This window comes from Vigna unguiculata, chromosome 7, assembly GCF_004118075.2.
Source record: "Vigna unguiculata cultivar IT97K-499-35 chromosome 7, ASM411807v1, whole genome shotgun sequence".
NCBI classification, from domain to species: Eukaryota; Viridiplantae; Streptophyta; class Magnoliopsida; order Fabales; family Fabaceae; genus Vigna; species Vigna unguiculata.
The window spans coordinates 1,133,184-1,147,433 of NC_040285.1; the positions used below are offsets into that span (position 1 = coordinate 1,133,184).

The window sequence follows — 14,250 nt, forward strand, 5'->3', positions numbered from 1 at the left end:
AAAAAATCACATTTTTATTTGGCACATAACAAATATTATATAATTGTACCTCCACCATACTTCTTTAAGTTCTTTTTATTGATTCTTTATTTAATATCCTCACCCACTCATCACCAGAACTTTCTTATAGGATTTACTTGCAACTGATTTTTTTTTTTGTTTAATATAAACTTTAGGATAAAATAACTCATAGGTCCTTCTCATTCCAAATTAGTTGGATAGAGGAATGCAATAAATATTTCCCAAAGCCTTTATTTATTTCTTTGTGATTATATTTTTGATGGCCAGTGCAACAGAATATTTTGAACAAATAGTTAGAAATTCTTTTGTTTGTTGTAGAAAGAGGACTTTAGATGAATAAAATTAATTAGTTCAGACTGAGTGGAGTTAATTTTTTTAATGGTTGGTGACTGGGAATTTTCCAACAAGATTGGATTAGATTTGATCTCATCTAATTGATTAAGTCAAAATTGCAAGTGTTAATTTCCTAAACATCATGTGCCTCACATGTATTTTGTTACATCAAAGTTTTCTTGTTGTGTAGTTTTTGTGGGACATTTCTCTTATTTTGTATAAAGCTTTCAACCACTTTACAGTGACATGATAATGATCAAATAATAGATTACATCATTAAATTTTGGAGATGCTAAGAAAAGTTTTTGATGTGTGGCATTGGGCAACAAGCTCATTGTTGTTGTTGTTGCTTTGTTAAAATTTTCTATCAAAATGAGCATTCAAACTCATTTTATGTTGATTCATAAAAGAAGTAATAATTAAAGATTAAAACATAGTTTTTATCTCAAAATTTTAAGATAATAAATATATAACTATGTTTTTTATATATTATTCATTTCTTTTATGAAAAATTCTAAAAACCCATGTCGTGACATTTTGCACCAAATCATATAGAGCATGTTGACCCACGTGACAAGCCTTTGAGCAATGGGACATCTAAGTTTTCTTATTCTTAATAATATCTCAATAATTTTAAGTTTAAGATCTCATAGAAAAAGGTTCACTAAAATATGTTCATAAGATATAGAGTGGTTCTTAAAGTTAAGATTTGAATTTTATATAAAACTTTTATCTTGAAAATAAAAAAGATGACATTAAAATAATAAAATTAAGCTTTTAAGTTTTCAAAAATTCGAATCCAAGAATAATTGAGTTACATGATTAAATGGTCAATTTTTCTTGCATAGCATTCTAATTTTGATAACAGTAAAAAATTAATGAAGTCCGAAAGAGAAAGAACATAAAAAACAAGGATCGATAAGATAATTAACTTCCATTAATCGATGATTTTTTCATATTTTTGACCTACCCTCGTTTTCTGTATAGTAGTAGGGGCATCAACATAAGTTGGAAAAAGAAAAAAACCAAAACAAGAGGATGATGTATGATCCTACGGTTCCTATGCCCATATATATATTGACTATATTATGTACCCAAAATACATAAAAAAGAACAACAAAATGATAGAAAAGATCCCAAAAACTAAGTCTTCATCTTCATCAGTCACATGGCAACTTCGGATTCAGCCACATAACTCAGTCTTTCTTCCCACACCAACTTGGACACAACTTCATCTCGTTCAGGCACATGTTCCTGTTTCACAAAACATCATATGATTATTGTCCCCACTTAACAATCATAATCACCATCATCACCATCTTAATTCTTAATTAACATGATTTTTTACGCACCTCAAGCTCCCTAACCAACTCTTTGGCTGTGGGGGCTGACACGATAATGCGACGTGCCTTTGGAGAAATAAAGCCTTCATCAACGGCCTTGTCAATGAAACACAACAACGAATTGTAAAATCCATCCACATTCAACAGACCCACCTGCACCACACAATAAAATTCTTAATCATAATAATATTAATAATAATAATACATAGCATTGACCATTAACTTTAAAATTTGTGTCGTTTCCCTCAATCATTTTCTCTATGTTTATTCATCGTGGCATATCTTTCTCCCATTCAAACGGAGAACCATCAAATAATGTAACGTGACAACGATTAACTATACAAAATCTCTCATGTGAATCTTCAATTAAATACCCCACATGTGTTTGTTCCATTCTCAAGCTTTAGCAGGCTATTTATTTAACTTGTCTAATCCGTATAACTCAGAATTACGACATTATAATATAAGGAGATAGTGAATGAATGCGTAATATCATGCGTCATGTGGAACCAAAGTTTTTTTGATTAAGGCAACAACAAGTGCTACAACTACAACAATACAAATAATACGAGATTTGACTTGTTCGTTTTTATATTCATTCACACATCAGAAAGAACTTTGTACTAAAACTGAGGAATAATAGTTCATTGATTCATTCATACCGGTTTGCTGTGGATTCCAAGCTGAGCCCATGTAATGATTTCGAGCAATTCTTCGAGTGTTCCATATCCCCCTGGTGTTTGAAAACAACAAGACATGAGTAACAGCAACATGTGTTGATGTTTGGTTCCACCATTCAAAAGACAGAAAATCCCCACTTCACATGACTATGTCGTTAGTTACTTTCAGTTTTTGTGTTTGTGTCAATGTAGTTATCAGTTATAATCCATACCAGGAAGGGCAATGAATGCATCAGCTTGACGAGCCATCTCAGCTTTCCTCTGATGCATATCAGATACTGCTCTCACTTCACCAATAGGTTCACCAGTTATCTGTATTATTAATTTCCAACATAATTACCATTATTAAATTACTGTAACATAACAATTTATAACCACACAACAACATGTAATCACTGCATAAGAGACAGCATAGTATAAAGAGACAAGAGTTGTTTATTTATTTACCTCAATTGGCATGAGACTTCTCGGGATAACACTGCAAAACCGAGTCAAATGATGCACACCATCAGTCAAAAAGACAGAAGTGGAACTATTTTATAAGAGGAAAAAATGATTATCTCAATAAACAAATAACAAAAGAAACAAAGACCAATTTGAATTCCCCTCAACCATGGATGATGATGATGATGATGAACTTTTGAAAGTGCATGCAAAGTAAAAGAAACAAAAAAATGGAAGCCAATGGTGTGACTCCGATTCCTGAGCAAAAACTTTCTACCGTTAAAAGGTATTCAACTTTTATCCAACAGAGCAAAGCTGTTCAAAAGGCTTCTAACCATAGGTAAAGGTTAAGACCTTTTCCCCTCTTTTTTTTAACACCCCCGATGCAACATAAAGCTACATTAACCATCAAACATAGTAAACTTATATTTTATTTATATCCAAAATGCTCCCTTTCATCCAACATTTGGAAGCTTTAATCCAAAATTGATGTCACATGTTGGAGTTTTTTTATCCAATGATGCTCTTAACATAACACATTTCTTAGGAAACAGAGAAACACGCATGGGACAAAACAGAAGGATTAAACATCATAACCCACTTTGTTGTATCAATCAACAAAATGATTAAGGTGGTCTATATATCATAAAACATAGACATAGAGTGAGATTAAGAGAGAGAGAGAGAGAGAGAGAAGAAAAAAAAACAAACCCCAGAACATGGCGTCCACCATCATGAACTGCCTGAGAAACTAGACCCATCAACCCCACGCTACCACCTCCATAGACCAAATCAATCCTTCTCTTAACCTACAAAAAAAAATCACATCGAAAACCAAACCAGTTAGACACGTGTCACTGAGTTAATCATCATCATCATGGAAGAAACAAACAAGCTAAGTTATTGGACACAAGCAAAAATAAAATACTGATAAATTTACTATAGTATATTATTCACCAAGTGGTCAATGGTAAAGTTTGGTGACAGGGAAAAATCATTTTAGGGTGCAAATAAAAATTACCCCTCGACCACAGGGAAAAATCATGGAGCTGATGAAGCTTGTGGGGAATGCCAAAGGCTAAGAGCACGCTTCATAGTGCAATGATGCCAAAATTGCACGTTCGTCCTCCTTGAAACGCGCACAGAACATTTCTTTCTCTATTTGTTTTTTTTATGGTTCAGTTGGAAAATTATTGACACAAAAAAGAAACGGAAGAAGAGATAAAAAAAAAAAACAAACATGTTACAAGCATAACATAGATCATGCAAGAAAGCTGCTCAACTGACAGCAGGTTCCAGCTTGCAATCTTGCAATCTCTCTCTCTTTCATGACAAACTCTTAACCTAAACCTTTCTCATTCCTCATCGATCATAACCAAGAGTTGAGACCTTAAAGATTACGTTTCTTACCTAAAACTTATAGAATGAGAAAACAAAGTTCAGAAAGAGGAGAAAAGAAACTGCCGCAGTCTTTGAAGAAAATAAAAAAGAGGCTTCAAACACCCTTAAATGAAGCAAGTTCATTGAACATGGTAAAAGTAATAGGTAATAGGACAAAAATATGATAATGCTATAGGGTACCCAAAATCAAGTGGATGAAGATTTAAGTTTCTAAACTATTTTTCTTTTGTTTTTTTACTGAGTTAAAGTGTAGAGTGTATGAAGATAGAGGAAAGAAAGAGTGCAGAATTTGATAACAACAATTGGGTGTCTTTATCATCTGAAAAGGACTTGTGATCTGAAGAAGAAGGTGGTGAAAGTGAGTGTAGAATGGTAGAAAAGTGAAAGTTTTAAACTACAAGTGTTGAAAAGTGTTGAAGTAAAATTACCATCTCCTCGCCAAGTTCCACAGCAGCTTCTTGGTAACTGGCTTTGTTACCAGAACTGCTTCCACAGTACACACAAATCCTCTTGAACTTGGATTTGGTCTCTTCCATTTGTGATGTGTGAAGTTGTGGAAGAAAGAAAAAAAGGGTTGAGAATGAGATAACACAGAGAGAGTGAGTGCTTGATAATGCAGAAGCACTTGTGTGAGAATGTGTATATATATAGAATATAAGTGCTTGGCCCTTCACGCTCGTCAATTAGAGCTTTTTTTAAATGACAAAAATGCTTTTTCTATTGTTCTTTTTCGGTTTGTTTTTGTTCGCGTTGAGTCATTGACCCAACAAGAAAAAGCGAAACCAAACCGTGAGATTATGTGTATTGTGTATGTTATCCTTTTTGGAGTTTATTTATTACATGGAAATAATAATGCCACAAATACATCAATTCTCTTTTTATATATACTCGTACAATATTATGTCGAATTTAAAAGATATTTTTTTATCTTTCATGTAATTTTAACAATTAAAATAAAAAATAAATCTTATATTATCATTATTTTTTTTATATTAGATATTTGATAGATTAAATTTATTTTCGTATTAATTAATAATTTTAAACTTAATATATATGTAAACGTCGTATTTCGTGTCTTATATTTTTTTAATTTAATCGTATTTTTTATCCATATCTATTTTCGGACAACATAGGTATGTAGTAATTTATTTGAAGAATTTACTCAGGATTCATTGAAAATGAATCTTTTTATTTCCTTTTTTGTTTTTAGAAAACTAGAACAAAGCCTACTTCGGTGAAATTTTGGGAAATTTTGTTGTGGATATTACTCATCCTACACTATCACACCCTATGTTATCCACATCATATTGCACGTGTTACTTGTGCTAAATATTTGAAAGGAAGATGTAAATTATGTAATATTTAATGAAATTATTTTCTGGAAAAGGATTTTTGTCTTCAAACGCCAAAGTTGCACGTTCTTCGTGGAAGGAAGAGGGAACATACCACAAAATTGTCAAAAACTAAAAAATGGGTTTGATTTGTGTAAGTTCATCATAATTGAATGTTGTGTGTCCGGGATAAAATATAGGTTTTCATTTTTTCTTTATGTCATTATTTTTCATTGTTTAATTATTTTAAACCCGGTTAAACTACTTTTGTAATGGGATTTTATTTTGAACTTAATTGAAAAAAGAAAAAAGAAAAATAAGAGATCCAAATTGAATTACACGAACAAAACTTATTATCTCTTCTTTACAATATATGTTCATAACAAATGGATGACCAAATCCAAACTCAATTGATACAATATTATAAGAAATTCAAAATATTAGTGAACACCTGCATGAGATGAGATATAAACTTTAGATATGTTTAACAATTATTTACATTTTATGGATATTTAACTTTGGAAAGAAATTAATGTGAAAAAATATAGGGTTAAATATGTTTTTAGTCTCTTAACTTTTAAATGTGAAAAAATATAGGGTTAAATATGAAACAAACTTCGATACATTTTGGTCCCTAAATTTTTAAAAATGAATAAATATAGTTCTTTTAATTCAATTACGTTAATTTGTTATGACGTGTCGAATACATTTTTCAACAAATATTGTCAGAAGTCCCACATCGATCATAGATAAGACCAATTCAAAATATATAGTGGATGCGATCATTATTTTATAAGTTGATTTTGTAATATTGAGTTAAGTCTAAAATCCACTTCTAACATAATATTAAAATCAAGTTATAATATATTTAGGTAAACTTTTTTAAATATTCTATTTCACTCCATTTAGAACTGTTAACGAACTATGAATTAATTTTTAATCTCACACGAATAAAATTAAATTCTAATTTTTAATGAAAATTCAATAACAAAAATAGTTAGACCCAAAAAAATATATGTGAAAAGCTATAAATATAGAGTTGGTTTAACCGTTGGATATCGGAAAGAGAGAAAAAATGGATAGAAGGTACTAGGTTATGGGATGGAGGGAAAAGATGAAATTAGTAGTAGAGTAGGAAAAAAGAAGACATTGGAAGTCGTGAATACTCTTTGCAGATAGCAGAAATCAGAGATTGCAGAATGCAGAAATTGCAGAATGCAGAGATTGGATCAATCGGTTTGGCGGGTAATGATTACACTTTTGCTTGATTTATGCAACATTTTCTCATCTTCATCTTCCAAATTTTTCTTTTTCTTTCTCTCAGATTAACAAAACTCAGAACGAACGCAGAACAAGTCAGTTCAAATCATTACCACCAAAACAAAAGGGTTTAAAACTCTGTTTTCGTTTTACAAACAAAACTGGAATTTTTCTCATTAATATAAATTCTTTTATCACTTTTTCTCTTACTATTACTTTCAAACCTTTCTTTTACTTACTACATTGCTTTCATTTTAATGTAATATTCTTTCTTTAAACTAATAATTATAGTTAATAGTTTTTTTTTCTATATCAATAATCCTTTAAGTTTTTAAAATATTTTCTCCAAACAACATCAATTGGACGCGACCTTTAATTAATTGAGAGGTTATTTTTTCCTCTCCACAACAGTGTTTCACGTGGTGGAAGTAAAACTTAACTAAAATTTATATCTTAAATAACCGTTTGATATTCAGTAAGTGAATGATTTTTCAATAAAAAAAGGTATAACAATCTATTTTAAATGGAGAAAAAGTAATAAATTATTGTTGTTCAATTAAAATTTGAAATATAAAATAATTTCGGATCTCAATTTATCAGCAACTAAAATTGTTTATTTATAGTAGTTTATTCATCACGGAACTTTGAGAGAGATGAAAGATTGAAAAATAGAACTAAGAAAATGAAAACGAAAAATATTACGCAATAAATTTTCTTCAATATCTAACACTGATTTGTGAAGAAATATATACATTAGTTATATTATAAAAATTTCGTTATTTTAGTAATTACATCGTTACTATTTTATTAACATATTATATTATAATGTTATATACTAAATTTATTGACGACAAAGAATACAATCATTATCCGGTAACTATCATAAGGAAAAATTTATTCAGTACGTTCTTATCTTCGAACTTAATTAATAAAGTTGAATATTATTTATATTTATATTCATATTTATATTCGATCGATGTGAGAATCATTTAACAAAACTAATACGAGTTCATGCAATAACCATGAGTCAAATTTATTTATCATTCTAACTAAATCATTTTCCAATAAAAATATAAAATATACACTTAATGTACAAATATTAGAATAATAAATTTAACTAATTTAAACTTTTATATTTTATAAAGTAATTTATATTTATGTATTCTTACTTTCAAATATAGCTTTTTTCACTAAAGCTCTATTATAGATTTTTTATTTTAATTTTAAAACTATTTAATATTTTAAAATATAATTTTACATTAAATTATTCTACAAATTTTTTATTATATATATATATATATATATATTAGCTACGAACTTTTCTCTGTATTTTATCTAGTTTAAACAATTTTTTTTCTTTTGTGTTGACATGTACTTTGCATTGTTCTATCAAATAAAGAAATATGTTATAAATTATTTTGTTTACATGTTTGATATTTCATATTCTTTTCGTATTTATAAATATATTATATATTTTGAGAATAGAAATTACGATCGATATAGATTCACTGTCATGTTTTGATAATTATAAATATATTTTATGTTTAATTACACATTATGTCTATGTTTTTGTCTAAAAATATTAAGTTGATCTTCAATTTTTCAAAAAATCAAAACTAAATTGTATCAATTTTTACAAATTGAGACTAAAAAATTTGCAAAACCAATTTGATATTTTTGAAAATAAAATTAAATAAAATTAATTATACTAACACAACAAATCATCCTTATTAATTTTTTATGAAAAATCCATGACACATTTCAAGAATTTAATAAAAAAGACCAATTTACATTAATTTTTCAAAACCCAAAATCATATTCCATTAATTTTTACAAATTAAAATCAAATAGGGACCGAAAAAATTGGAGGACCAAAACATTTTTAAACTATAAAAATCATATGTATAATTAAACCTATATTGTATATGTAATTAATTTTTACAAAAATATTTACCCTATATATTTTTTCTCAATCGCCAAACGATCATCTCACACAATGACAGATCTTGACAAAAAATGTTGGAAGGGCAAAAATAATATAATTTTAAGATGATTAGATTTGATTATTAGTATAATGCTTTAGAAAATGAATTCTCTAACTGAATTGATAATTAGTCTAATGGTTTAAAATATATGAAGAAATAGAATTTATCTTCTTTTCATCAATAGTTTCTTTTTTATCACTTTTAAAAAATGAATTTATTCTTTTATTCTTTATCAATATACTTTTCTTTTGTAAATAACATTAAAAAATAATTTATCATAGTATTATTTTTATAATTGAGACACATAATTATTAAAAGAAAAATATATTATAATCAAGTCATAATTAAAAATCGATTATGAAAAAACACATAATACATCATTTATTTTTCTTCTATATTCATAAAAAATGAATATACAAAAAACTCATGAGATAAAGAAATAATGTTTTTCATTATTGAGACGAGAGACAATAAATGGATGCGATAAATGAAAAATAAGAGCAAAAATAATGAGTTTATTTCTAACTTTTTTTTTCTTCAAGAATAGAAAGAAAACATATAAGAGTAAGAAATGATTACAATATTAGAGTGAGAAATTATTACAATTTGTGAAGAACTAAAAAGATAATGAGAAAGAAAATAAAAATTATCTTAAAAAATATTAGGTTTAATTACTCTTTTGATTCATGTTTTGGTTTAAAATGTTAAATTGGTCTTCCAATTTTTTAGTTTTAATTTGGTCCCAATTATTGAAAAATTGATACAAGTTGATATTTTACGATTAATTTCGTTAAATTTTTTAAAACAGATCAATGACTTTTTTACTAAAATTGAAACTCTTAATATGAATTGTTTGTTTTGTTGGTGTAATTAACATTATAAGATCAATTTTTGACAAAAAGATGGACCAAAAGGAAATTAAGCCTAAATATTTTTATTCTTTATTATATTTTTAATTTAATTTTTATTATTTATTAACACTAAATGTTGTGCTTTATAAAATAAATGAAAAAACACACAATTTAATTTTCATCAATTTTTAAAATATACTATCTACAATTTAATAAATTTTAAATATATATATATATATATATATATATATATTATAAATTAAAAAAAAATTGGGGGGCCGGGACCCCTCCCTCCCTGCCACTGATCTCACACACATATATTTACAAATTTTTTCCAAAAGTTTTATTTTTCATAATTAATTAAACCATATACAAATATAATATTTTCACAATAAAGGAAATAAAGCTACAAATTATAAATCATTTTCTTGATTTTAATCTCATCTAATATTATATTTGATAAAAAGCGGCATATAAAATAATCGTTCATAAATTTATATTTGATAAATTCATTTTTAATTTATTCTCTAAAGTTGGAAGAAAATAGAATGTTAATTTTAAAATAACTTAATTTAAACACATATTTCTTCATCCAACATTATATTATGATTAACTTTATCACGTGTAGAAACATAATTTTGTGAGTTATTTTGCGTACAACATAATATAAAACTTCTTATCATATAATATAATTACATGGCTAATTCCACGAGACACGATGAATTTTGTTTTTCTATTACAGTGACTATTGATGTTATAAATAATGTATGTTCCATTAAATAATAGTTTTTAGTACAATAATTACAGCAACAACTATATGAAAGTATTTCCCTTTACAATCAAAACACAATAATACTTATACTAATCAATATAAATAATAAATATAACACATAAAAATGTTTCAGACTGAATTGAAAGCGCGTAAAGTATTATCTTTAGAATCAGAACATTTTCAGGTTTAATAATATTTAATCTTTTTATATATATATCCTAGCGAATATAAATGCATTCTTATATACAATCCATATTTTTTATCATACTAAAATATTATAATTATAAAAGTTTCAAATATATATATATATATATATATATATATATATATATATATATATACACACACAACAATTATTTTAGGAGAAAAATGTATATAATTATTTTTAGGTATAAAGATTATGAAATTATCTAATTAAAGAATGATTAAAATGAATATAGAATGTACTTTTTATATAATAGTAATTAGCGAAAAATATAAGCGCCTGTTCGAATTTTCGAAAAACATAAAAATAATATAAATTATTATTAAATATTAGAATTAAAAAACTACAAAACATCGAGTTTTTTAAAATATATTTTGAATGGTCTTATATTTTTATTTCATGTAAAAGATGATGAAAACTCAAATTAAATGGAATAGTTACAGCAGTTATATATAGAGAAAATGGTTTTGAAAAAAAAAAAAACTTATGTAAGCGAAATATTATAGATATATAAAAGTAAAAAGCGGGAGGAATGGTAATGATAAATAAAGCATTATATGGTCGTAGAAAGTGAGACTAAAAAAAACATAATTAGGTTAAAATATTGATTGTTGATTAATAAAAAGAAAATGATATGAATGAATTGGTTAGGATGTGTTTGCCGACACGACGAAGGTGTAGGCTACGTTGATGACAAAGAAGGGTTTGTGTTGAGAAGAAAGAAGAATGATTGGTGCAGCGGAGGAGTTGTAGCCGTTGATGGATCAAAACTGTCTTCGGACTCAGACATCAAAAGGAACATCGTGGGACCTATCAGACGTTGATGTTGGAAGCTACGGTTATAATGTGCACGTGCAACAACGCGCCGGCAACCTCACCGACTCCTTTCACTTCTCATCATCATCATCTTTTCATCTTCAGAGACTAAAGACTTGGGTAAATCAAATATTTTGGGTAAAAAAATTAAAACATTATTTAATGTTATAAAATTATTGTTAATGAATTTCGATATGAACAGAGTTCAAGAAATGAAGTAGGTTTTCTGATATTCAGTGTGGATTTAACACGATTCTGAGGATGAAAGCTACGGCCATTAACCCTGTGTTTGTATTTCTGAACATATGTGTTTCAAAACAATAATTTCGGTGATTTGTGGACCAACCTGTTTTTTCAACGAAGACGAAGACAGAGACGTTTGTTTGGAAAATGCAAATGTCTTCAGGCTTTTGGGATTTCAGTGTCGGAGATAGCGTACCGCATGGAAGTAAATAATTAACATTCTAATTCGAGTTGGAATGGATGAATTTGCAGTACGATCGTGTTTTTATGCTTTGGTTTGAGAACATATATAATTCAATTTTACCTTAATAGATCATACCTCCAAATTGTATGCATAACCGCATTAAGTAATATAATAACAAGGTTAAATATGTTTTACTAATCAATTTTGTATTTAGACATTTTGAAAATTTTGATCAATTTAACTTTTTATTTTTTAAAATACATAAATTTAATTTTTTAATTAAATTTTATTAAATTTATTCGATATTAAAATAAAAAATATGTTAAATAGTATTAACAATTTAAATATAATCCTAAAATAAGTACGAAATTTTAAATAAGTCTAACAAAATTTGATTAAAATAACTAAATTTATATATTTTACAAAATAAATAATTAAATTAATCTAAAATTTAAAAAGTGACTAAATCTAAAATTCACTAAAAATTAACAGAAAAAAATATATTTAACCCTATTATAATATTACATTAAGTAATCTCATTATCATTTATAAGATAAAAACAGATCCAATGATACATTTGAGGGAAATGCAATCTTTGTAGCTTCATATAGGTCTTAAGTGCTAATCGTTTGAGAGTTATAATTAACAATTGAGGTGACGTTCGTTATGCTAGTAATATTTCAACTTTGTATTGCTTTTTTAAATTTTTTTCTTTTACTTAAATTCACTTTCATGTCTCTCAACGTGTAATTTTAGTTCTTATAAATATTTAATAAGATGTTTAATCTTTTAAATCTCGAAAGTTAAATCATTTTCATTTGATTTTAACATATAATCTGATTTTTAACAAAAATACTAGCAAGTTTTAAGTTTTAATAGATGTGAAAGTTCATCACCAAATTTTTCTCTTAATATCTTATGTAAATAGGTGATTAACATTGTCACTACTACTATAAGCTATCTTATATTTTTATCATGCAAAATATAATATTGAGTTAATCAAAAGCGTTTACCTTCAAACAAAAATTAAAGGACCACAAATATAATTAAAAATTTGACATTACCAAAAATTGTACATTCATAAAAATGGGCCAGAGTCTTTTTTTTATTCACAACTTTTTCCTTTTAATGTTTGATAAAGTTTTAATTATTATCGAAAGAATAAGGTATTATTGCAAAGTTTAATTATATTTGTAGATTCTAAAATATGGAGTGAATTCACCCCTGCCCTCAAACTTCAAAACTTACTTTAATTATTTAATCTAACTTTTAAAAAATATAGTTTTAGTGTCCTTGAATTTATTATTTCAAGACTAAAGTTCGTTTCAAATTATCATTTTAGCTTATGAAATTTAGAACGAACGACTTGAAAAGTATTTTTTAGATATTTCTTTAAAGATCGAGAGACATTTATCATTTATTTTATTTTCAATATTTTATTATTTAGAAACTTAACATTCAAATTATATTAAAAATTTTATTATTTTTTTTGGAAGTCTTATGTTGAAATAAAATAATTTTATAATATATAATTAAGATATAAACCTTATCTTATAAGTCAATTTTATAAGATTGAATTAAATTTAAAATTTATTTTTAACATTTTTATATTATCTTCTTGTTTTTTCTTAGAAAAAATATAAATTTGATTATAGTAAAAAGGAGTTTATTGGAGTAATTTTCATTGAAAAAAAAGTTTTAATTGAGAAATAAATTTAAGTTTCATCTTATCTTATGTATAACAAAAGCAGGGTTTTTTTTTTTCAAACTGGTGTAATTTAATTATGTATTTCCTGAAATGGTGTAAATTTTTTTAAAATTCCAGCGAAGGGTAAGTCGTGATTTAAATATGAAGAAGTCGTGCCAAAATGAGACGTTTTTAATTAAAATGAGTTGAAGTCGTGCCAACATGGGGAGACTTTTGTGTTATGAAGAAGTCGTGCCATGTTGAGACGACTTTAATTAAATTTAAAGCAAAGTCGTGCCAATATGGGAAGACTTCAGTATTAAATTGTTAATGAATAAGTCGTCCCATATTGGAGAGACTTCAGTGTTGTGTTGATAGTGAAGAAGTCGTACCATATTGGGACGACTTTACCTCGAATAAAAATTAAATATTTTTTAGTCATATTAATTAATTAAATAATAATGCATATAAGTAATTAAAAATTTTATGATGTTTTGGTTTGTTATAATAGGGCATCAAAGTTATCTATGAGAGCCTGTGCCACAAGGAGGTCTTCTTCGGTGTCGTCTAGGTCTTAATTGAGGGCTCTAAACTGGATCGTCATCATCATTATCTTCATGTTGTTGTCTTTGGTTTATATCTTCCACCATTTGTGGCGGCATTGTAGGTCGATAATATTGGTGGAAGGATGTGG

General features: G+C 26.9%; 1 protein-coding gene across 2 annotated transcripts; it reads right to left on the reverse strand.

The window, feature by feature from the left end:
• Positions 1-1,271: 1,271 nt before the first annotated feature.
• On the reverse strand, positions 1,272-4,833 carry LOC114190686 (cytokinin riboside 5'-monophosphate phosphoribohydrolase LOG7-like). 2 transcript variants are annotated; one of them, XM_028079664.1, is made up of 7 exons: positions 4,651-4,833; positions 3,533-3,630; positions 2,825-2,855; positions 2,590-2,689; positions 2,360-2,430; positions 1,707-1,850; positions 1,272-1,608 (listed from the first exon to the last, which is right to left on the reverse strand). In XM_028079664.1, exons 1-7 carry the CDS (start codon positions 4,756-4,758, stop codon positions 1,519-1,521), a joined length of 642 nt encoding a protein of 213 aa, XP_027935465.1. In that variant the 5' UTR covers positions 4,759-4,833; the 3' UTR covers positions 1,272-1,518. The 2 variants fall into 2 exon arrangements, with proteins under 2 accessions (XP_027935465.1, XP_027935466.1); XM_028079665.1 differs by lacking the exon at positions 4,651-4,833 and adding an exon at positions 3,843-4,578.
• Between the last annotated feature and the right edge of the window lie 9,417 nt (positions 4,834-14,250).

What these genes read in the sequence shown, in the direction of transcription:
- LOC114190686 (XM_028079664.1), bottom strand. Translation starts at nt 4,758, where the DNA reads ATGGAAGAGACCAAATCCAAGTTCAAGAGGATTTGTGTGTACTGTGGA. An exon ending in GAAGTCTCATGCCAATTGAG is followed by an intron (nt 2,690 to 2,824) that starts GTAAATAAATAA and finishes TTAATAATACAG; the next exon opens with ATAACTGGTGAACCTATTGG. An exon ending in TGCATTCATTGCCCTTCCTG is followed by an intron (nt 2,431 to 2,589) that starts GTATGGATTATA and finishes TTCAAACACCAG; the next exon opens with GGGGATATGGAACACTCGAA.